Below are 22,526 nucleotides of genomic sequence, written 5' to 3' on the forward strand. Positions count from 1 at the left end.
GTTGGCCTGTACGCACACACAAACAAGCACACACAGACAGACACACACACACACACACACACACACACACACACACACACAGCTGGTCTTCCTGTCTCTGGTGACCTTGGCTGGGCTTTGGAGGCTCTGCATGGTTTTCATATCCACTCATCTCCACCTCCTCTTCCATCTGATCTGGCTTCCAGCTCATCCTTCTCTTTTATCCTTTCTCTCATTTCATATCTCTTTTTCATTTTCTTTTACATCTTATATGCTTTCCTCTCACTTTCACTGCTGCCACAAAGTGCCGAAAGTATTGAGCCTCAACCCGTTGGTGTTTCCTCCTTCCACCTGTCACGACCATTTCAGAACAGTGATGTCAGAGTACAAGGAAGCCAACATAAACGAGATTTATCCAAATGGTCTGGATCGGAACAAAGTCTTGGAGCGCTGTTGTGCTCAGCTGGCTAGAACCGCAGCATATCTGGATCGAGCTGCGTCCTGTTAAACAAAAGCTGGTCAGAGTTGCCTCGGGCCTGTCGGATCCAAATCACTCAGGACATTTCCTCGAGCCACCGAAGTATTCTCACAAGAACCTCGATCTGAGACCAAACCTGCTTTCTAGTTCTGTTGGGTTGGCATTTGAAGAGCCATTATAAGTGAAGCAGGATGCCGGTTAGCTGACAGCGCTGTTTCCCATCAATGATGAAGTCATAGCCACTCTGTTGATATTGGTAGATGCTCCATTTGTGTTTGTGTTTGAGAGTGAGAAAGAAAGAGGCTGTGTGTGTTTCCCAGCAGACACTTTGATAATGCTCGGAACTGCCAAACCACATGAAACTGTCATCTACGTTCGGTGATGGAATGCCAGTTTGGGAGCCAGCACACACGCTTGCACACACACAAATGGCCACAGTTAGGCACACACACACACCCCGGCATTGTCTGGTTGTGAGTGACAGATGAATGTGTGTGCACTCCTTTAAACAGTTAATAATGAGAGCCATAATAATCCTTTTTCTCTCTTCTTCTCTGTCCCTCAATTTCCCACTTTTGTCCCTTTCTGCTCCTTCATAAACCATCTGACCTCATCTATACTCAAACATTATTTATTCCCATTCCATCTCTACCTGCTCTCTCTCTCCTCATCTCTGTCCTTTTATCCATTCATCCATGTCCCTCTTTTTTCTCCTCCTCTCCCCTCATCTCAATCTCCATCCATCCTCCCTTTCCCTTGACCCCTCCAGCCCAGAAGGGTCTGCTCCACCTTAGCCCCGACGTCTACCAGGAGATGGAGGCCAGCAGGAAGCAGGGGGGCAGTGCTCCGGGCCCAGGCTGCAACAGTGGGGGCTCTGTCAACTACATGACATCCAAAGACATGGGGCCTTGCTCTGCCCCGCTGCCCCCAGGACACACTCCATACTACAGCGGCTCCTCACCCAGCCCAACTGCTACCATGGCCAGGGAGCTGCTGCTTAATGGTCAGTCACCCACAGCCGACGCTTCCCTGCCCATGAAGGGGAAGAACTCGGCCCTGCCCTGCGGCGTCTCGGTGCAGCCTGCACAGCAGCTGGACTACCTGGCTCGCATCCAGGGCTTCCAGGTGAGATGCAAGAACGTGGACATGCTACTTCAAGGGTGTCTGTAGATCCAGAAAAATGTCTTAAATGTATACAGTAAATGGAAATTGTAGTATTATACAACTAGAATCTTACTTCTTTAGTTTTAGCAAAGTCCAGGTTAGGCAAATGTATTTGGAAGAGAAAACAAAGGTAAATGGTACCCAAGCTGTCCATTGTAAACATCACAGTTTCCAAACTGACTTCCTGGTGTAGAATTTAACCAATATAACTTATACAGGGTTTCCCCCAAGAAATTTGTTAGCAAAGGTTGTAAGCTACTACTGCAAAGCATTAGGATGTGATTGATCAATCACCTGCTAAGTCAGACAGATCCTGATGCATCTTTTTTTTTTTGTCAGTGTAGCACAACTGCACATTGGCCTAAAGCTTAATAAGCCTAATATTAGATTTCACAAAAACAAGCCATTTTCTCTGACATAAGGGAGGTGATTTTTATTTCAGGCAAGCAGGGGCACCTCCACCACAAAAATCTGCAGAAAACCTGCCTACTGTGGTTGTCCATGTGCACAGTTTTCCCTGTGCAATTTTGGCTTTGTATTTTGTTTCTGATCGTCTGACTGCTCGGTTTCTTGCCATGTTATCAGATCTCAGCAATACACTCATCATAACTGATTGAAATGATGGCCACAATTAGGAAAGTGAGACTGTAGTTGTATAAAAGCATAATTAGCAACCAAATGTTGGTGCTTTTTTTTCTTCTGGGTAAAAGCCCCATCAAGGAGGCCTCCATGCTGATAGGAATACAATAGTTTCCAATTTCACATTAATTCCACCTGTGGAATGTAGGCTTGTATTTTATTTTTAACTGCCATAAATTAGGCCATAAAGTCATAATTTAAACTTGGTTAAAGTTGCAGACACCCTGTGGTACTGTCGTACAGTTTGCACACATGTTCAAGTGACAGCACAGATGTTAACATGATCATTCCTGCTCTGATTCTTCTTCCCTTGGACCATGCTGTAAATAAGTTTGTGAGTATGAAGAAGAAAAGTTGCACACAATCCCAGCCGCACGCACACACACCTCTCCACATAAGTGATGCAGGCTTTCTGTATCTTTCTAAAAACCCATGCACTCTACACACAAACATACATACAGCAGTTAGAGGTGATTTGTGTTGGAGGAGACTTTCCAAAAAAAAGAAAGAAATGAGAGTGGTGCTCCTACAGGACAAGTGGTCCGTTTTCTGTTTCTCACTGTGGACATTATTGGCAGGCTATGGATTTAGAGCTGGAACTAAACCTCACAGGTGCTTCTGTCATTACCAGACTGGACACACACACAACAGAATCACACACTTGCTGTTAGCACTCTGTGTGTGTAAAAGAGAGACAGCCCAGCACAGTGTGAGTTTTAATCAGTGCCGGCCGATCTGCGGTGCATACCATGCCACTGATACCAGTGCCTGTTCATTTAAGCTGCAGATGCTTTTTATCAGTTTGAGCGAAAACATTTTATCTTAACCTGCTGAGGGTTCCTTTGAAAGGCCTTTGTTATTGCTCTGAGCCTTCCTGTGTGTGTGTAACCTGAGAGAGCTCTGCTGCCTGGCCAAGCCCAAACACACTTGTACATATGTGCACACACATACACACACAGCAGGTTCTGTTTACTGGAAATGGAAGAGTTGGGCTAAGCCTGTGTGAAGTTGAAGTCCTTGTCGTTCTCATACTTCCCAAACCATATCCCACTTTGCATAAATCTTAGTATATGTATTGTCTATGCATCTTTACATGCATTGATCTGAGTAAATAGTAAAACATATAAGTTAAACATGCTTGTGTGTGTGTGTGTGTGTGTGTGTTTCTTAAGCGAGGAATTCAGGCTGTAATTGAGCCACGCAGACAATATGTGTTCTATTGAGGGGATGTTTCATATCATGTGGGTTTGTAACGAGAACCTCTGGTTGCCTACAAAGCCATGTTAGGTCAACTTTTAAGGCTTATGTATTCTTATGTGTTTTGTGGGATAAACCACCACAGATTTAAAATGTTTTTGCCAAAAAATGCACTTGTCTGCTTTTTCACTGGACACGTAATGTGCCGCTTTGTGTCGAGCAGGCTTTCCCTCGACCACCATCAACAACAAACAAGCACTTAGATCCACCGTAAGATTTTTTTTTTTGTAATTTGATAATAATCTCCATGTCTGATTAGTAACTTAGTTTTTGTAATGTAATTATGTTGTCCAAATGAGTGGATTACAGTGAATGCCGCAACACTGGATTACAGCAACTAAGAAAGCACTGAGGACATTCTCATAGTGTCTGTTTCATCCATCCAGCTCCACAAACAAAGGCCTGGGCCTACCTGCTAAGCCCTTCTTTTGATTTGATTGGAAAATAGCCTCTGGTGGAAGCTCTGACTGGATAAGCAACAGTGTGCTGTACTCACGCCAGCTTGGAGCAAGGATGCTGGCACTCACTCCTGTGTGTGTGTGTGTGTGTGTGTGTGTGTGTGTGTGTGTGTGTGTGTGTGTGTGTGTGTGTGTGTGTGTGTGTGTGTGTGTGTGTGTGTGTGTGTGTGTGTGTGTGTGTGTGTGTGTGTGTGTGTATTTCCTATTAATTTGGCTGGCGTGTTGTTGGCACGATGGGTATGTGCGCTGGAAGTAGGGCAGAAACAAAGAAGCAGGAGGTAATAGACAACACATGGACCAAGGATGAAGTACTGCGTAAGAGCCACATAACAGATTCTCCCTCTTTCTCTTTGTCCCTGTATTTCTCTCTTTGCTCTCTTTGGTTAACGATTTTTATGTGTTGGTCTTTCTGCACCACCATCATAATAGCTTCCTCTTATCTTATTTCTTCCCTTTTGCTTCCACAAATCTACTAACTCTCTAATGCCTCATTTCTACTGCATGGTTCGACTCAACTCACTTTTGTTACCAGGTGCTTTTCTCTATTTCGTTTTACACTGCAGTCCAGAATCCTGCCTACACTGGCGTGATTCTACGCTGATCGCCATAGCGACACTGCATCAAACTGTTGTGACATCATCTTGAACTTGCACTTGCTGGATCCTTTGATCGGCAACCGAATGAGAAACGTTTGTACTTCGTCAATTGTACGGCATAGTGGACGCTGTAGTTTTGCGGGCTGCCATTTAAAAAAAGAAAATCTGGGTCGAGTGAATAAAACATTGCCGTTGCTATTGATGGCAGCTTGTCTATTTGAATATGCCGGGTTTTTGCAAGATGTCGCTCCAGTGACGATTCTCTCTGACTAATCATTGGTCGGCAGTGTTTTAACTCCAACTTCTAGCATCAGCTCAGCTCGCTTGGAACCTCGACCGAGGGAGTACCAAAAAAGTACCAGTTACTATCCACAACATTTGCTAATGGAAAAAAAGAATGGTTCCTAGCGTGTCAAGTTGAGTAGAGCCTTGCCGTACCATGCAGTGGAAATACGGCATAATTTATCTCACCATTTGTGTAGTTTTAAGAAGTTGAAGGGTTTGACCCTGGCATTGCAGTCACCAGCTGCCTATTAACTCTGCCATCACATTACTTAATAAAATCATCATAAACTGCCACCGCTTCAGATTATTAACTGTTACCTCCCTTTAAAGTGTGCCGGAGATTTTTATATAGAAGATCAATGATTGATGGAAATCTAATGATTTTTTTCCCATTACCTTCAAATGGAGCGCTGATACACACCTGGACTAAGACAAATCTACTGCTTCAGATCCATTGTCTGTCATGCCTTCATGCCTTTTTGCATGCACTGTATTTCCATAACCTGCTTGGTTCTTGGAAGACTGGAGTGTCTATCTGAGAGGCTCTCTCTGTTTGTCTGTGTCTGAATGTGGACTGGCAATGGAGTTATTTAGTGGTTGAGAAAGTTAATAAAGAAGAAGGGAGTGAAAGGGAAAGAGAGAAAGGAAGTGAGTGAGTGCGTGCCCCATCACATGCTGCTTTTATTTGTGGAGCAATACTGAGAATGATTACTCAGACATGAGTGACACAGTGGTGAGCATGTGTGCAACAAGGTGTGATTTTAAATACAGTGTATATGTGTGTATATATATATATATATATATTAGTTTGAGCTATAAATCTTCTCATCTAAAGCAACACACATTAGTTCAAAACAGACAATGTGGAAACCCAAATTTGTGTATGTCTGTGTAACTTTTGCTGAACAGCGGTCACTGTCACAGTAATGGAATATTGCACAGCATTTAGCTAAACTGTTAATCTAATGTTTACTGTAGCACATGTGAAAAAGAAATGCCTTTAATAATCCTGCAAGGGGAAATTCACATTTTACAAGAGTCATTAAGTCAGCGAACTGACACAGTAATGTGCCTTATACAGCAATATATGTATAGTATAGTAATATTTCCAAGTTTGCTAATATTAGCTAACATTAGCCACCATAAGCTACTGGTCATACCAGACCAGGTAAGGCTGTTGCTGCAAACTGTGGAGCACATTGAATTGAGAAACAGTGTGTTTTCATTCTAATGAATTCAACTTTTCATTTTGGGAAAGGAAGAGGAAGGGAATGTGTTATTTCTTCTTTCTAAAGTTACTTAGTCCTGCTTTAAATCATTTCCACAATAAAGAGCAGTTGATTTGACACTTAAATTACATGTAGTCACCCTGCCTTTAGGTTACACTGTATTTAGATTAGATGAACATTGTTAAACTAAATGCGCATAAAGCAATATTACACAGAAGAGTAAGCAAGCATCTCATTATTTTTTTGCTGTGCATAATACAGTAAGCCATATTCCTGAGTAACTGGCATGTACAGTGAATGCAGCACCTTTCCAGCATGAATTACAAATTATACCCCTCCTGAGATTGTGCAAATGGAAAATATGACAGAACTACTTTGTGTATTGTAGCAGAGATTTTAAGCAGCCTGTAGAGTTTTGATGACCTGCATAAAGCATAATCTGATAGTTTTGTGTTATTTGGAGTGAAGTATGGAGAGTTGGATCTCTGAAATCATGAGCGCAGGATCACTGTTATGTGTGACATTAAAGGTTTACTGTAAATGTACAAAAGAATCCGCACAAGTTCATGTGGGTCAGACCAACATGGCATCATGACTTTGCGTAAATATACACGCCAACTTTCTTAAGCCAAGTGGCGTCTTATCTGTACGCTTTTTGAGCTATCCGCGTGTATGTCTACGCTATATAGAGCGGGCGTACAGATACACACCACTTGGCGTATTGGCAGTTTCATTTTGAGAGTTTCTGTTTTAATTTCTTATTTCCCTCACCTGTGTCCTCTGATAACAGTTGACCGTAGATTTTCACATCGCTGTGCCGGCTCCAATAAACAACAACAATCCCAAAAGCAAAAGCTCTCTGTCTCACTTGTGACTCACATAATCCTACGCCGTGTGTGCACAGAAACAGTGGTCAGTGTTAACTCTTATTGACACAGGATATTGCACCCATTTAGAAATTGTTAATATCCTCTTGCATATGGTGATCATACGGTACTATAACATTCCAGGTTGTGTCTGGGAGAGTTGAATGGTATCTACTGTATCTATCAGTTCTGTCCAGCTGCTAAATCCAAACGCAATAACACCGCACAGATAGCAATCAGCCGAGGTATGTTATCTAACCAGGACAGGCTTAACTTGGGAGATAGATAGGGAGTGCCCGAACTCTTTGCTGTGCTGGAATCAGAACTTCCATGTTGGAAATCCCATGTTAATGAAAACACTATCCTTGGCAGGTGGCTTGTGTTGATATTCATTCAGTTCAGTTCCCAGGATTTCTCACACTTTTACGTTGTTTGCTCTTCTCTCTTTCTCCGCTTCCTTTTTTGGCTTTGTAGAAAAAACACTTCAAATGGTGCCGACTACACCTTGTACCCTGCCTGGCACTTTCTACCCTCTTTTTCCCCCCCATTTTTTTTCTCCTCTTTTCCTGATCTCCTTTGCTGACTCTCATCTCTACAGTATGTATCAACATCAAACGCCTGATCTGGTACAAACGTTCAAAGACTCTTAACAGTTTGTTTCCAACCTTCTTGTCATCGTCCCATTCATTTACTCTCTGTTTACTCTGGGATTTGTGTTAGAAAATACATTTTGGGATAGCTAATCCCACCACGTTTGATTTCTGCGGCAGGGTGATGGCTTCCAGCTGCGCTCTGCAGCATATTTGTGTGAAGAGCGACCTTCGAAAACAAGTTTTGTCTGTGGTATAAATCAGACCGTTAATGCTGTGCTGGCTTGGCGCACAGTCTCTCTGCTTACATGGTGGCCCTCTGTGTGCGTGTCGGTGTGTATGCCTGTGTCTGTGTGTGTTTGGCAAAACTGAGTGATGATGTTTTTACACCACAATCAAGCCCATTTGTAAACCTTTAAATCAAATACACTCAAGTGCCAGCACAGCATATTGCAAATTTGAATATGCAGCATAATCTTTACTTGCTTTTGTTCTCTGTAATTTGATAGTATTAATCATATTTCATGTAATTCTCAACACTAGGCAGTGATAGCAGCTGTGTGCCAGCACAATCCCAGCATGGGGAGATGGAGGGTGTGTTAACCTGGCACTTTGTTTTGAATCTAAACAGTTCTCTTTATTATCTGCACAATAGTGGCTGTAGAAACAGCTAGCCTGGCGCTGTCCAGAGGTCTACCTTGGCAGCCTCACAGAAACAGCAAGACGCAGAGAAGTCACTGCGCCCGGCAAAGACAAAGTCTGACACATAACCACTGTAAAACCACACATTATTATTTTTACACTGTTTTGTTGAATTAAACAAACAAGATACAATGTGTTCATTTGTAGGGATGTCCCGATCCTGATCACAAGTTTCGGATCGGAGCTGATATGGGCATTTTTTAACTGATTGGGGATCGGCATTCACTCCAAATACCTTACTCCGATCATTTCCATCAGCTTGTAGTGATCGGGGCCTTTGATCACACACCCTGCGCCACAAACACACCGCCAGACAACCTGGATGCTGGCACTTTCAAACCAAGATGGCACGCGGCCACGCATCAGTGTCTGTCCAGAGAGTGTGTCGTAGCTTGCCAGCCCTTGGCAATTAGTTAAAAAGTCTGTCTTTCTTAGTCATCCGTTTTACAGAAGCGGATTGCTCCAATCCTCCACACGTTTTCCGTGATTCCATGCTTACAGGCTGTTATTCCCTGGAGCCGACATCGGAGTTAAACACAGGAAGAAAATCAAAGATTGACTATTAAGCGCAAGAGGCATCACTAAGTTTAGTTTTCATTGTCCAGCTGGAAACTTGACTGTTTATTTTTAGTTGGGGGTTTGCTGGGATCCTAAAGAGAACTGTTTTTGCTGATTGCGACATCCCTATTAATTAGTGAGCTTTAGAGGTGCTGGTAGGGGGAATTTGTTTGTCCTTTAAAAGACCCAGGCTAGCTTTTTCTCCCTGTTCCATTTTTTTTGCTAAGCTAACCAGCTGATGGCTGTGGCTGTAGAACGGCATCAATCTTCCTACCTAACTCTCAACAAGAAAGCAAATAGCGCATTTCCCAATATGTTGAGCTATTTCCTCAAATTGCTTAATACCTACAAAAGTGATTATAAAAGAGCAGGTCTCTTTTGTGCGCCACATCATTCTATTAAGAATAACAGGCTCTTTCTCCAGCTGTTGAAGAAGTGGGGTCTGTTATTCTGGTCATTTATTTTTAACATGTATTTCTCTTGAAAATCTATTTAATGATCCCAATTTCTCAATAATGAACTGGCTTCCTTAGAACTCACTTTATCTCATTGTCTGTGCAAAGTGTTCTAAGAGTTTTTTTTTAGAGTGGCAGCTTTGTTTGCCCTTAACCTCCTCCCATTAGGAGAAGTGAAAGGTATATTAACAGAGTTCTTTAAACAGTTGTGACCCCTGATGTCCCCACTGAAGTGGCTCAGCTTGGACCTCTAATTGCTTCTCACCAACAATGACAGTGTTCCGCAGCTTAGAGGGCTTGTTTATTAGTAAAGTCAAAGTTATTTCCGTGCTCTGATTCTTCACAGCCTGCACTCAGCTTAGTCTGGAATCAAGCTCTTAGTCCTGCAGTGCTTGTGTTCTGTGGTTTTAACTGGAGTAACATGACAACAAACCTAATAAGTGTTTGTTTTTGCAGTTGCCTTGACAGTATTGTGTAACACAGTGCTAATGATATGGACTTGTACATGTAATTTATGTCCGTTGTGTATTTGTACATGTATTTGCGTGTGTCCCTTCACACAGGTTTCTGTTTGTGAGTATGCACATGCATATTTGTGCACTTAACATAAATTAAAGCATGGCTGCATGCACACTATGACTGTGATTGCTTTAGTTTGTACATGTTCGTGTTTGTTCAAATAAAGAGGAGCCATCCAAGCTTTAGAAGCCAGATGTCAGAGTTCGTTCCACGTTAGTGCCGCCGATCAATCGCAGGCCTTGCGTAACTCTCCTACTTCTTTGTCTCTAAAGGAAGTGGATTAGAGGCTGTTTTCTGAGCTGGAACCTGGGATGATTAGTTAGGCCTGTTTAGAATGCATGCACTCAAAACAGACATCCTGGATGGGAGAATAGACAGTTTGATTTGAGATGATATTTCAGATAGTTATTTCAGTTTCCGCTAAATCATCGCAAATGAGATGATGCCATAGTGTTCTTTGATGCTGGCACATCAGGCAACTTTCTTTCCTGCCTGCAGGTCAGAGTCACTGGAAAATCCCCAAAGTAACCAGGAACTCTGACTATATCATCAACAAGCCACCAAGACAGCAAGACCTCCAGGTGACGTTGGGTAGTCTGCCAAATTTTCTGTTTTAACCAGAATTTGGCTGGTGGCTAGAGCAAGTCATGTTTATTTATGTAGTCCAATATCACATACAATGTGTCAAAGGTCATTAGAGGTTTACAACAGCATGTAGTCCAGACCCAGCTCAAGATCTCTAAGACAATGAGGAAAAATAAAAGCACATAAAAAACAAGATTAGGAGTCTACAGCCATGCTAGATGCTCTGTGAGCCTGTACTTACACACAGCTGTGCCTTGAACTAAATGCTACTGATAATGCTAACATTTGCTAATTAGCACTAACTACAAAGTACAGTTGAGGCTGTTCGGAGGTATTTGGTCATACCCCAAAATACTGGACAAATTAAACTTTTGACCTGATGATGTCACTAGAGGGAAAGTTAAGGGATACACTCGCAGACAATGTGCGAAGTTGGAAATTATTAAACTTTTTTTTATATATCCAAGCATAGGTCTGAGAGAGAGCATCTGTTTCGTCCAGCGCCATCGAAGGGCCTCACCCTCGGTTGGAGGCCTGACAGCTCGCAATAGATGACCCAAGCGAAGTTCCCGCTGATCAGACAGCATTATTACACCATACATCACAGACTCCCAGCCACAGGCCTTTATACTGCCTAAATGAACCAGCATACTGCACAATTACATACGCACACACGCACACAAAGATTAATATCTTTTCAAGCACAGTTCTGTACGTATTCACACACAGTTTGAAGAAGATTATTGCAGAAGCTGTATTTTCATCGCAGTCTTTCATTTTCAAACTTCTGAAATAGGATTCTTGTTCCTAAACAATTATATTCTTACCCCTAAAAAGTCCCCCTTCTCTGTTTTTTCCTCTCTCTCTTTCTTTCTCTCTCTCCTTAATGTTGAAGTCTGGAGAATTTATTGGAGATTAAGTTTTCAGAGAAGGCTTTTTACACAGCTCACTTTACTACATTCATCATTCATACACATAACATATAGCATTCCACAATTTATCACTGTGGGCCCATCTCCTTATCAGCTGGTGTGTGTGCACATGCACGTCCGTACTTGTGTGTCTTCTCACGTATTGTACGTAACATAACATGTTTGTGCATATCTCTGCATGCACATGTTCATATCTCTTTGTGTTTGTGTATGTTCTGATGGGCCTGTGTCTTAATGGGAAGACATCCATGTCTCTGGCAGGCCTGAACACACACACACACACACACTTTTCCACATATGTGCATAACTCATTCAGAGAGACACACACAACTTGCTCTGGAAGCTTTCAGTCACAGACCATATACAGTGGCTTGTGTGTATGCATGTGCTTACACACAAGTTTGTGTATAGCCAGCGAATTGTAGGCTAGGTAAGATGAAACTTCCAGTGAACAGAGTTAATATGCACAAAGGAAAATACACAAACGGACACACACATTTTTGTGTTGTGACATACATTTTCTGTTAATTTAAACAAAGGTAATAACTTAAAACTCTTCAGCCAACAAAAATACACAGGGACAAACCAACACCCACATGGTATATAAATTCAACAGATGCTGATATCAAAATGTTTTCAACAAATTTTTTAATATTAGTTTATTAGTTTAATATTAGCTGTTGTGGAAATTATACGTTGATCTACAAACATATGTAAAATAGATTTATGCATCATGATTATGGTGTTCATTTTGTTTATTTTGGCTGTAACACATTCCACACATCACTCAGAAACCCTTTTTATTATGCTTGACTTATCTGAGGAGTTTAAAGTACAGTCCTTTTGTACAGAAGTAGCGTGAAGCTCTGTTATGTTCATAGCTATATTCTTCCATACCTGTTGGCTTACTTTTTTCATTTGCTTATTGATGTGTAAAAGCATTTTGAATCAGCAATATCATCTCTCTCTCTCTCTCTCTCTCTCTCTCTCTCTCTCTCTCTCTCTCTCTCTCTCATTCTTTCTGTCCTTTGTGTTTCTGCATCTGTCAGATATTTCTTTTCTCTCAATTATTTATGCCTTTATTAAGATTCCTGCAGCTGTCCCTGCCATAAGTAGGCCAGGCAAACACCAACACGCACTCGTACACAGACATACACATGCAAATACACACGCGTTCACTGAGTGAGAGCCAGTGAGAAGTAGGGCAGATAAGCAGGCAGTATTACCAAAGCCCTTGGATCTCAGGAGCAGACTGTCCCAGAGGAGCATCATGTCATAACAGTCCTGATTGCACAGCATTTAGGAATGCCTGCAGAGTTAACCTTTCAATGATCAGGGGTCGCCAGTGATGTCATCACTACCCCCTCGGATGCTGACCCCCCCCCCCAATCTCACATACACACCCTTACATTCATTCCCCTCCATTGCCATCTCTGTATGGTGTGGAGTAATTGTCCACAAATGCTCTGTGGTGGCAATTAGACATGCAAGATTTACTCTCAAGCCAACCACTTCTAAGAACACAAGACTGTATCCCACTGAAAACTTGAGATGCTTCAGTTCCCTTGTCTTTTGTGCTTTGATTGATCTTTTCCTGTATTTACTTTTGGGGTAACTCAGTTTGCCTACCTTTGCCCTCTCCTCCAGGTGCAGTACAGTGATGCGCAGAGTGGTAAGGATTTTGTGACCTATCTGACCCTCTCCCCTGTGCAAATGACTTTCCACGGCACCGGAAGCACCCTTCAAGCCAGCCATGACCAGGTATGTGTTTGTGTGTGGGTGTGGGTGAGTATCACACCTGTTGAATGCTCTTTTTGAGGACACAATGTAGTGATTTTAGTCAGCTGGTTTTAGCATTAGCTGGTCATAGCAGCCTCTATCTAAGAATCATCAGATGTACAGGTCTCATCAATTTGATTGGCTGTTGCATGAATCTGGTTGCACTTCATACACTTTTGGGTAAATATATACATGATGCACACATTTTTAGCAGCCAAAAAGTAGAAAAAGATTTACACCAATCTTGATGCCTCGATAAATGGGCAACTTTACATAAATAATACGAAAAATATCTAATAACTGTTTGTTGTCAATACCATTTTTTCCCCTTACATAAATACATTTAAAATAAACATTTTGTAATAAAGATTTATATTTAGGTAAAGATATTTTGCAGTTAAATAAACTGTATTATTATTGATGGCAGTACACAAGTTGATTGTGTAAAAATAACAAACATTAATTGACTATTGACTAAATTATTCTGAGTAATAACTATAAATGAAAACACATAAAACTTAATTGAGAAAATTCGATGTCAAATATACATTAAAATGCTGTCAATAAGTCATTTATTGCTGCAGTTTACGGCTCTGCAGTTTCTTTTTGCCAGCATAGTAAACAGTGAGGCCGATATTTCTGTGAGAACACAATAATGCCTGATAATATCAGCCGGGCTCTACTCTTTAGGTTCTGCTTATCCTGGTTTAGTGAAGTGTAGCATGTAAAAACCTGAAAAAACTTGCGGTGTTCCTCTCTTTATCTCTCCCTCTCTCTCTAGTTTTCTCACTCATTCTCGCGTACTCCCGTATTCAGAAGGAGGCTCTTTGTCTTGTGTTGCCCAAGCAGAAAACCAGTTGCTTACATTCTATCATCTAAACATAGGACGCCCCTTTATTCAGCACTCTTCAAAGCTTTAATAAAGGGCCTGAGCCCGGCCCTGAAAGGGACAGCTGACAGGGGGCTAGTGCCGCCACCGCTAACTGAGAGCCAATATAGGCCAGGCAGGTCTGCGTCCTCAGGACCTGTTGTTGCCAGGAGCACTGGGGCATGACCGACTGTTAGAGAAGGCCTTTCTTTTTCTCTTCTCAGTACAGTGAGGAGTACGACCACAAAGGGAGCACCTAACAATAAGGGGTCACCCTCAGCAGCCCCCAAACCCGACACTTGTTGAACAAAGTAGGTCTGAAGGCGTCACACATTTGGTCGACTTTGCCATGATGGTGCGTGGACACTGGCGGCTGTGAGGGGTGCCCGTTGTTGACACATGTTGACTGTAAGTCGATAGAATAGGTTCCCTCATGTGCTGGAGAATCTCAGGCATCCTGTTGCACACATTCAAATCGGATCGGGCATGTCTCTGATTTGCAAATTAACAGTTCACTGGAGATCCACGTGTTTCCTATTCCACATGTTGGCCTTGGCACCCATACATACAAACACACACCTTGCACCTTTATCTGTGTAGTTAGACATTGTAAATCTAATGAGAATGAGCAGGGGATCTCTTGGCTAAGAAGGGATAAAACCTTTCCTGGAGCCTGCCTCTGTTTCTGCGCGCACACACACACACACACACACACACACATACACACACACACATACATACACACACACACACACACACACACACACACACAGTAATGGTGGTGTTTGATTATATACATCTCTTTGGGAATTTTCTGCTGTGTCATCTGCACTGTCATGGAGGTTTATGTCAGGTAGACCAGAGCAATTGATAAAGATCAACCGCTAAAGGAAATCCTCTCTACACCTCTCTGCCCATGATGTATGAAGGAAAGATGTATAGGATATGAGCTGCAGTTATGGGTGAATGGCTGTGGAAATGAGTTAATTATTTACAGTTGGCAAAACAGCACTTGATGAAAAATTAGCAAGATCTGGATGATTTATTACTGTTGGAAACCTTGTGGGGTTGGATTTACAGTTTTGTGACTCTTTGCTGTTTGCAAACACACAACAGACATTAGTGTCATCCATGCATTTATGAATGACTTCTGTGTTTCTGATTGTTCTAATAGTTTTATTGCGTGTTGTTGTAGTTTTGTATTTATTTGGCAACATGAGCAATTCTTTATAGGTATTGTTCAAGTCTTTATTTTGGTGTCAGAGTTAATAAATTTAAAAAAACATGTACAAAGAGTGCCAGCTATTGGTTATCACGCGTAATAAGCCTCCATGTTAAATGAGTATACCACAATGACTTAAGGAAAGGACACACATGGTGCCAAAACGTAAGAAAAGAAAAAACATAATCTAATCAGTTCATCAGCTAACTTTTGAACGGTAGCAGTAGTAACAATGGTAAGCATGTTTACTATAAATAATGCTAATAAAGAGAGAGTGCAATTTGTGGCCAAAACTTTGTTTGTCTTGGTTTAAACTCCAAGAGCATGCACAGCGTTTCTCCCATTAAACTTGTGTGGGGCGCCAGTAGCCTTATGGTTAAGGTGCATGCCTCTCTCTCCCCAGTTAACTAAAGTCCAAAAGTCCCCCAAAAACTGTAACGTTCCTAGTAATGCCTTGCTGGTTTCAAACTAGGGATTTACTAAATTGGGTTGCACCATTAAAACCTTAAGAAATGTCTTGGCTATGAAAGACTTGAGAAATGAGTATATCAGTTGTTAGAAGACATATGAAGCGCTGTCCAATCAAAAGTCCCTGTAGCATAGGTTCCCAGTTGATGTTTTGTTAAATAACACCACCAGTGGGATATAAAATGGAGGTGTACAATCTTCAATGTGCTGCATTAGATTTGAATAGTGAAAGAGAATGAATTACCTGTTAAAGGTACAGAGTTGGTGATCTGAGAGTAAAACCTTTGTATAACCTACTGTTGGAGAGTAAACATTAATGACCAAGAGCAGAGGTGTTGTCAGTGTAATTTTTACAATGGTGTGCTTTTTATCAACAAGTGCAAACACACACAGAAGCACTTACACATAAACACACACCACAGTGCTTCGGTGCTATAATCCTTGGCCTTGTGTAGACATTCCTGGAGGGCCTGTATGTGTGAGAGATATACAGCTGAGTGCTCTCTCTGACCTCATGTGCCATCTACTCTGTGCCATCTGCCAAACACATGTAAGCCTGTAGGCTGCTACGCTAGCTGAAATTCGCCTGGAGCCTAAGATGTTTGTCAACATGTTCTCCATTTTGGCTCAGAGTTATTTTTTCTGATAGTTTCAGCCTTAGGGTACATTATGTTGGATTAATATCTTAAACTAAATGAGAAGGAAAAAACACAGCGTTCACAGCTTTTTGACCAAACAAAATGAATATGAAAACAATGTTTAACCCTGTTTTTTTGTATGCTTTATGGTAAGCCTCTCTCATGTTCTCAGTTACTATATTTAGCTGCAAGTTTATTTTTAGGTAACCTCTAGTTTGAAGCTCCTTTAAAATTACAACCACGAGTGACTCTGAAACTTCCAGCCTCACTCTCTGCTCAAACTCTCTCAAGTTCTTATCAGTTTTGCTCAGTTAAATCTGTGCTCACTCAATTGATAGCTGCCGTTACAAGGACAAATTAAAGGCTGTAGCAGTGAGATATATTTAGACAGCACTAGATGCTTTTCGGACAGGCTGATTTCTGTGTTTGTTCTGCAGAGCTGAAGTAACTCTCTGGCAGTCCCTCTGTGGCGGCAGTGGGACACCAGGGGGGCCGAGGCCCACTGAGCTGTATATGAGGTGTCGTTGGTCCAACATGAGCGGCCCGCAATCGAAGATGACAGGGTGACTGTTGTCTGCCACCAGACTCTCTGTGTGTGTGTGTGTGTGTGTGTGTGTGTGTGTGTGTGTGTGTGTGTGTGTGTTTTTGTGTGTTAGCTTTGCGTGCAGTAATGTCGTCAGCTGAGCCTCCCTGGGGCCCTGTCTCCCAGATAGTCAGCTGTGGCTGCTTTGGTTTTCTGCAGCAAGAGCACATTTTGTCTGATTTGATGTGACATGTTGAACATAGTGTATCAGGATTAAAATGTGTTTTAGACATGCCTTCAGGTAATGAGGCCTACATTTTTGCATTATGTTTTTATGGTTGTATCTATTATGAATTGTACCAGCCCTGCCTGCTCTGTTTGGTGTCCCTGGAAATGTTGTCTCTCTTCTCTTTGTAGTTTGTAATCTAGCTAAGCAATGGTTTTCAAAGTTTTCCATAGCCTGTCTATGGACAGACTTAATTCACTGCAATAGTCCTATGATTCCTCATGTGAAAAGGCCTTTCACAGGGCTGGCATTGGCTTACCAAAACACCATTTGGTCACATGCTTGCTCTCTTGACTGTTCTGTAATTTTATGATGCCAGATTCACACACGCTTACAGATAAGCATGCCATGTGAGGTAACCCACTCCTCCCTACAGAAACAAAACATTGGACAGTTCTGCTAGAATTAATTAGGCATCTGACCTTGTCCCTGGTATGTGCACTTTTGCTGCCAGCAGAGTTGCGATGAGGAAACAAAGGATGAAGGAACAGGGCTGTAGGGGAGTGATATTGAGGACAAGTGGTGACTTAATTTATATGTGCACACATTCCTGCCTTTGTTCATTAGGCTTGTTGAAAATGGCTATAAATGAGAGAAAAACGAGTGACCGTAGGAGAGCATGGTGGCAGCAAGAGGATAGACGGTACTGACTCATGGCGTGGTGACTGCTGGGATGGTCTTCAGAGATCCCCCGTGGAGCTCAGGGGAACAGCAGGAGAGGGAGCTGCAGAGGGGTGGAGGTTGTACAGCCCTTGTGTTTGAAGTCTTCCTTCCCGACTGGGGCGCAGACGTTACCCCAGGCTGGGCTTCCTCTCAGGGGGTCCTGCAGGAGTGTTTCCCAACCAGGCAGCTGTCGGACAGCCTCTCCTCCCTTCTTATCCGTTTTGTCTGTCTCCTCTTTATGTGCCAGTGTTGTGTAACCAATCACAGCACCTGGACGTATCCTAAATCACTATATGTGGAGTAGACAGGGAGTGGGACCTAATCTGCATCGACATGGCTTGAACTTTTTAAATGAATATGGAGCAGATATTAGTACTATTAGTATTTCTGACTAAAGTGAAGCCTCCCTTCAGTGATGTTTATTGGTGTGTCAGCATTTCAATTCGTTAAATAAGAGCATAGGCTTCATTAAGACAACTTAGATGTTAAACCTAAGGCTTGTGTGAGTTGATTAGCAGCTGTATGTCCGTAGTTTTTGGGTCAAAATTTAAAATGCCAAACGCTTTAAAAGACTTGATCAATATTTGGCTATAATAAAGTCACGTCGAAAACTTTGGCCTGCAGGAGCATTCATCTGTCGCTTCTATGAGCTGAGCTAGTAGAAAAGCTCCTCAGCGACATGGCAACAGGTCATAAGTGGAAATGCAAGTACTGTTACAGCCCCGATTGGAGAACCACACGCAATGTTGTTAACATTGAAAGACTAAATGTTGATTGGAACATTGGCATTGAGAGTAACTGTAATGGCAGGAAACTCAGTCAAATCAAGCTGAGAATGAATATCACTTGTGAATAGACCCTCTTCTATTAAATTATTAACCGTGGATAATGTCACAAGCTATGTTCACATCTTGAGAGACTACAATACAGACTTCTTCGTTTACATGGAATTTAAAGCGGGGTTTTTTGTATACTTTTTATTCTGTTCAGTAAATTTGTGTTGCCCGTTTTACAGGTAAATATTATGCACACGCTTCCTTGCTTCAGTAAGAGATCTATTATATGATGGAGACTATAGATCATATACCTGTTGCTTTTACTGGACATGTTAAGAGCTAACAATTATCAATTATATAGTAGACTCATCTGTTCTGACCTCAATATACAATAATGTATAATAGCTAAAGTGACCATGTTTTAGTAGCATAGAACTTCTCAAAGATGCTGCTCTGTTTAAAAAATGATTTTATTATTTTTTTTTTTAATTAGATTAAAATTAAAAAAAAAAGTTCAACATACAAGGGAACTATGTGTTGTCAATGACAGTTATGTTGTGCAAAATGTAAGCATATAATATTTAAGTTAGGGGAGAGGATTTTGTGTTGTGGGTTTGGGCTGGAAAAGACATTAATCCCCATTTGAGCTGATTTTACTTGCTCTCTTTGCGTCATTAAAACAAATGGGAGTATTATGAGGCCTAAATGTGTTTGCGAGAATGTAGCTATTAGTTTATTACGTTTTTGGGAAGTTGTCTGATCTATAAATGACAGTAGAACTATGTGATATTGATGACTGACTGGGCCACATTTAGATTTATTTAACTACTGTATGTGCACAGCAAAAGAAGTTGCTTGTCTTGACTTCTTTGCAATGTTTTGAATGTTTGAATTTTTTAATTTAGTACTATAGTCAGTGGTTCAGGAATAAAGCAAATTGATATTAATTGAATATATAATAAGACAGCTTTGATCAGAGTTTGCAGCAGGAGGCACATGTTTGCAGAGCTCTTTTTCGTCACTACAATTAGCTCACATCATATAGAACCAGAGGGGGACCAGTCACAGAGAGGCGCTTGTACCTTGCTTCCCTCCCCAACACCACCTCACCCCGCACTACCACTGTCAGACCTACCCGACCCCTGCTGCTCCCCTTACCCAACCCCACCCTGTTCCCGCCCTGGAGAGAGGACAAAGTGAAGCATCCCCGGAGCGATCAATCACTCCCGCCTGTCTTCCCACATGCCCTCCTCAGGAAACACCTTTCAGACCGGGAGATTAGAGTGTGACGGGAGAGGTGAGGAGCAGTGAAAGAATGATGGAGGAGGAGGGAGAGGTGGTAAACGATCCAGAGAGGCTGAGCGAAAGAGCGAGAGGGGGCACTGGAGAAGAGGAACTGGAGGGAAATTGATTGAGTGGGGATACGTGAGATTGATTAGAACAGGCAATGAGAAAATAGGAGATAGATGTGACTGTCTTTTATTTTCTTTGCGCACCAGAGGAAGCATCGTCCAGCGGTAAGATAATAAACATGAACTTGCCCATTGGACGTGTTGATAGCTCCAAGTGGCCCCTTGGAACATTAGCATGTCTATTAAGGGCTGACATGGCGTGAAACTGAACACACTCGCACATGCGGGCACACACACATGCAAACACTCTGAGCCTTATTTACTTTTGACATGATATGAAAGATAGGCAACAAACTAGAAGTAGTCATTGTTGTACTGTTTTGAACCACTACATCATAGCCTCTTTCAGACATGCACACATTGTCGTTTAATGTGCAATTTAACATGTCTGATTAAGCACCCGAGTTAATTTTAAAAGTCACCACGGCCATTAGATTACCTGCAGCAGCACAAGGTAAAACATGCAGCGAACGAGAGATAAATGCACATCTTGTACGTTACTACCTTCTACGATCATTAATAAATGTATTCTCTCACTCTTCAGCTCTTATGCACAAAGAAAATAAAAAATAATCAGTTTAATAAACACTGTGAAAGAGCCAATTTTAAGTTGTTATAAAAACTATTTCCCCTCGTGGTACAACCTTCACAGTCACAATCTCACTAACACTCTCTCCATATGCTTTCAATGTTCATTCATGCCAGCAGCTGTTTATGTGGCCCAAAAGCCCAAAGTATATCTTGTCTGTCAGAAACCCTAGGATATATTTCATTTACAATGATACCAAATGGTAGATATCGGTCGTTTGGGCACCGGTGCCATATAAGCACCGGATTTTAACGTGCCGTTCCAGTGAACAGAAAATTGTGTTGCCTGTATCTTTTCACGGCAACCCTCCATAGAGATTTATCAGCCTACTTTAAGTAACGGCTACAGTAAAAATGTATTTGACACTATTATTATGGTTAAACTTTGCAATTAATCCGCGGTTCACATGCATTCCGAACCATGTTGAACCAGTGTTGATCCGTACGTACGGATCAACACTCATGGTCATCAAACAGAGATGAATAGAGTGTTGTTTGTGTTGCTCAAAGCAATGAAAATTGACATTAAAATATTCAATAGCAACATCTCTTTCCAGAAACAATGTTTCTAATATTGAGGAGAATCCCCAGGGCATGCTGCCAACAGTTTTAATAGGAAACTGTTCACACTGTGTAAAAGACATTATTGATTACTTACAAAAGCCCTGAGAGGCCTCGCCCCATGTTATTTATCAGATCTCTTATTGCCCTATGTCCCTTACCCCGTTCGGAGATCCTCGGATGTGTCGTTCCTTGTTCCAAGGTCCAGATTCATACGGAAGGTCATAGAGCCTTTGCAGTCAGAGCTCCTAGACTTTGGAATGTCCTGCCTGAGGAGATCAAGGCTGCAAACTCTATCTTGTCTTTTAAATTACTTTAAAAAACCCAACTTTTTAAAATTGTTTGTTTTTTACATTTTACTTTTTTTTACCCTTAAATAACTTTTTGTTTTTTCTTAATGTTTTAAATGTGTTCTGTTTTTATTCTAAAACATTGGTAACTGTGTTTTGAAAGGTGCTGTATGAAGTTTATTATTATTTTAAAAAAATGTGATGTTGGTGAATGAATTCCTTTAACACCATGAACAATGTTGCATGAGCAGTGTGACTGAATACTGACAGATACAGCAGGGGAAATAAGTATTGAACACGTCAATTTTTCCCAGTAAATCTATTTCTGATGGGGCTATTGGAATGAAATTTTCACCAGATGTCAGTAACAACCAAAGTAATCCACACATATAGAAATCAAAACATGCATGTCCATGACAAAAGTTTGTGTAATAAAGTGGAATGATAATGGGAATAAATATTGAACACATATACACATAAAAAGGGGTGTAAAAAGGCATGGGAAGCCAATAAACCAGCTGAAATCTGTCAGTATTTAGGAAGCAATCCTGCCCCCTATTAGTGCAAATTAATATCAACTGGATAAGTCCTAATTGATGGCCTATAAAAAGGTTTCTCATTACCAAAGTGTCACTCAAGAATCATTTCATATTGGGTAAAAGCAAAGAGCTGTCCTTCACAAGCTTATTGTAGAAAAACATACGGATGGCATTGGTTACAGACAAATATCTAAACTTCTGAAAGTTCCAGTGAGCACTGTTGGGGCCATTATCCGGAAGTGGAAAGAACATCATTTTACATAGGCCATAGGCCTGCAACAACTTCACTGCTTACTAATGCTTTGTGTACCATGCTGTGCAGTCTACACTCCATAACCTTATCAGTAACTCATTGAAGAAAGTAACCCATTTATGAAGGATGATTAAGCGGGCTTCTCTTAAACGTAACACTGTTTACACACAAGTTTTGGCAAAGAAGATGATAACTTCTGTCCTGCCCTTATGAAAACAAATCTGAAATGCCTGTGTCTGCGCTCTGGGCTGTTGGCATGTGTTGGTAAAGTATGTGCTAGAAAGTAACTGGACACGTTTTAGTTGTCAGAGATAAAATTCACTGTAAAATTGTCACTCAAATACATGAACATGACAGATGGTGTTAGC

At 41.5% G+C, this 22,526-nt stretch overlaps 1 protein-coding gene across 2 annotated transcripts in view; it reads left to right on the forward strand.

Moving 5' to 3' along the window:
- stau2 (staufen double-stranded RNA binding protein 2) overlaps positions 1-22,526 on the forward strand; it is an 89,244-nt gene that overhangs the window by 48,288 nt on the left and 18,430 nt on the right. For both annotated transcript variants that reach the window (XM_078280226.1, XM_078280227.1), the window contains exons 12-13: positions 1,227-1,582; positions 12,940-13,053. In XM_078280226.1, coding sequence (XP_078136352.1) covers positions 1,227-1,582; positions 12,940-13,053 — 470 coding nt within the window. The remainder of the gene's footprint in view (positions 1-1,226; positions 1,583-12,939; positions 13,054-22,526) is intronic.

This window comes from Sander vitreus, chromosome 22 (genome assembly GCF_031162955.1).
Source record: "Sander vitreus isolate 19-12246 chromosome 22, sanVit1, whole genome shotgun sequence".
Taxonomy (NCBI): Eukaryota; Metazoa; Chordata; class Actinopteri; order Perciformes; family Percidae; genus Sander; species Sander vitreus.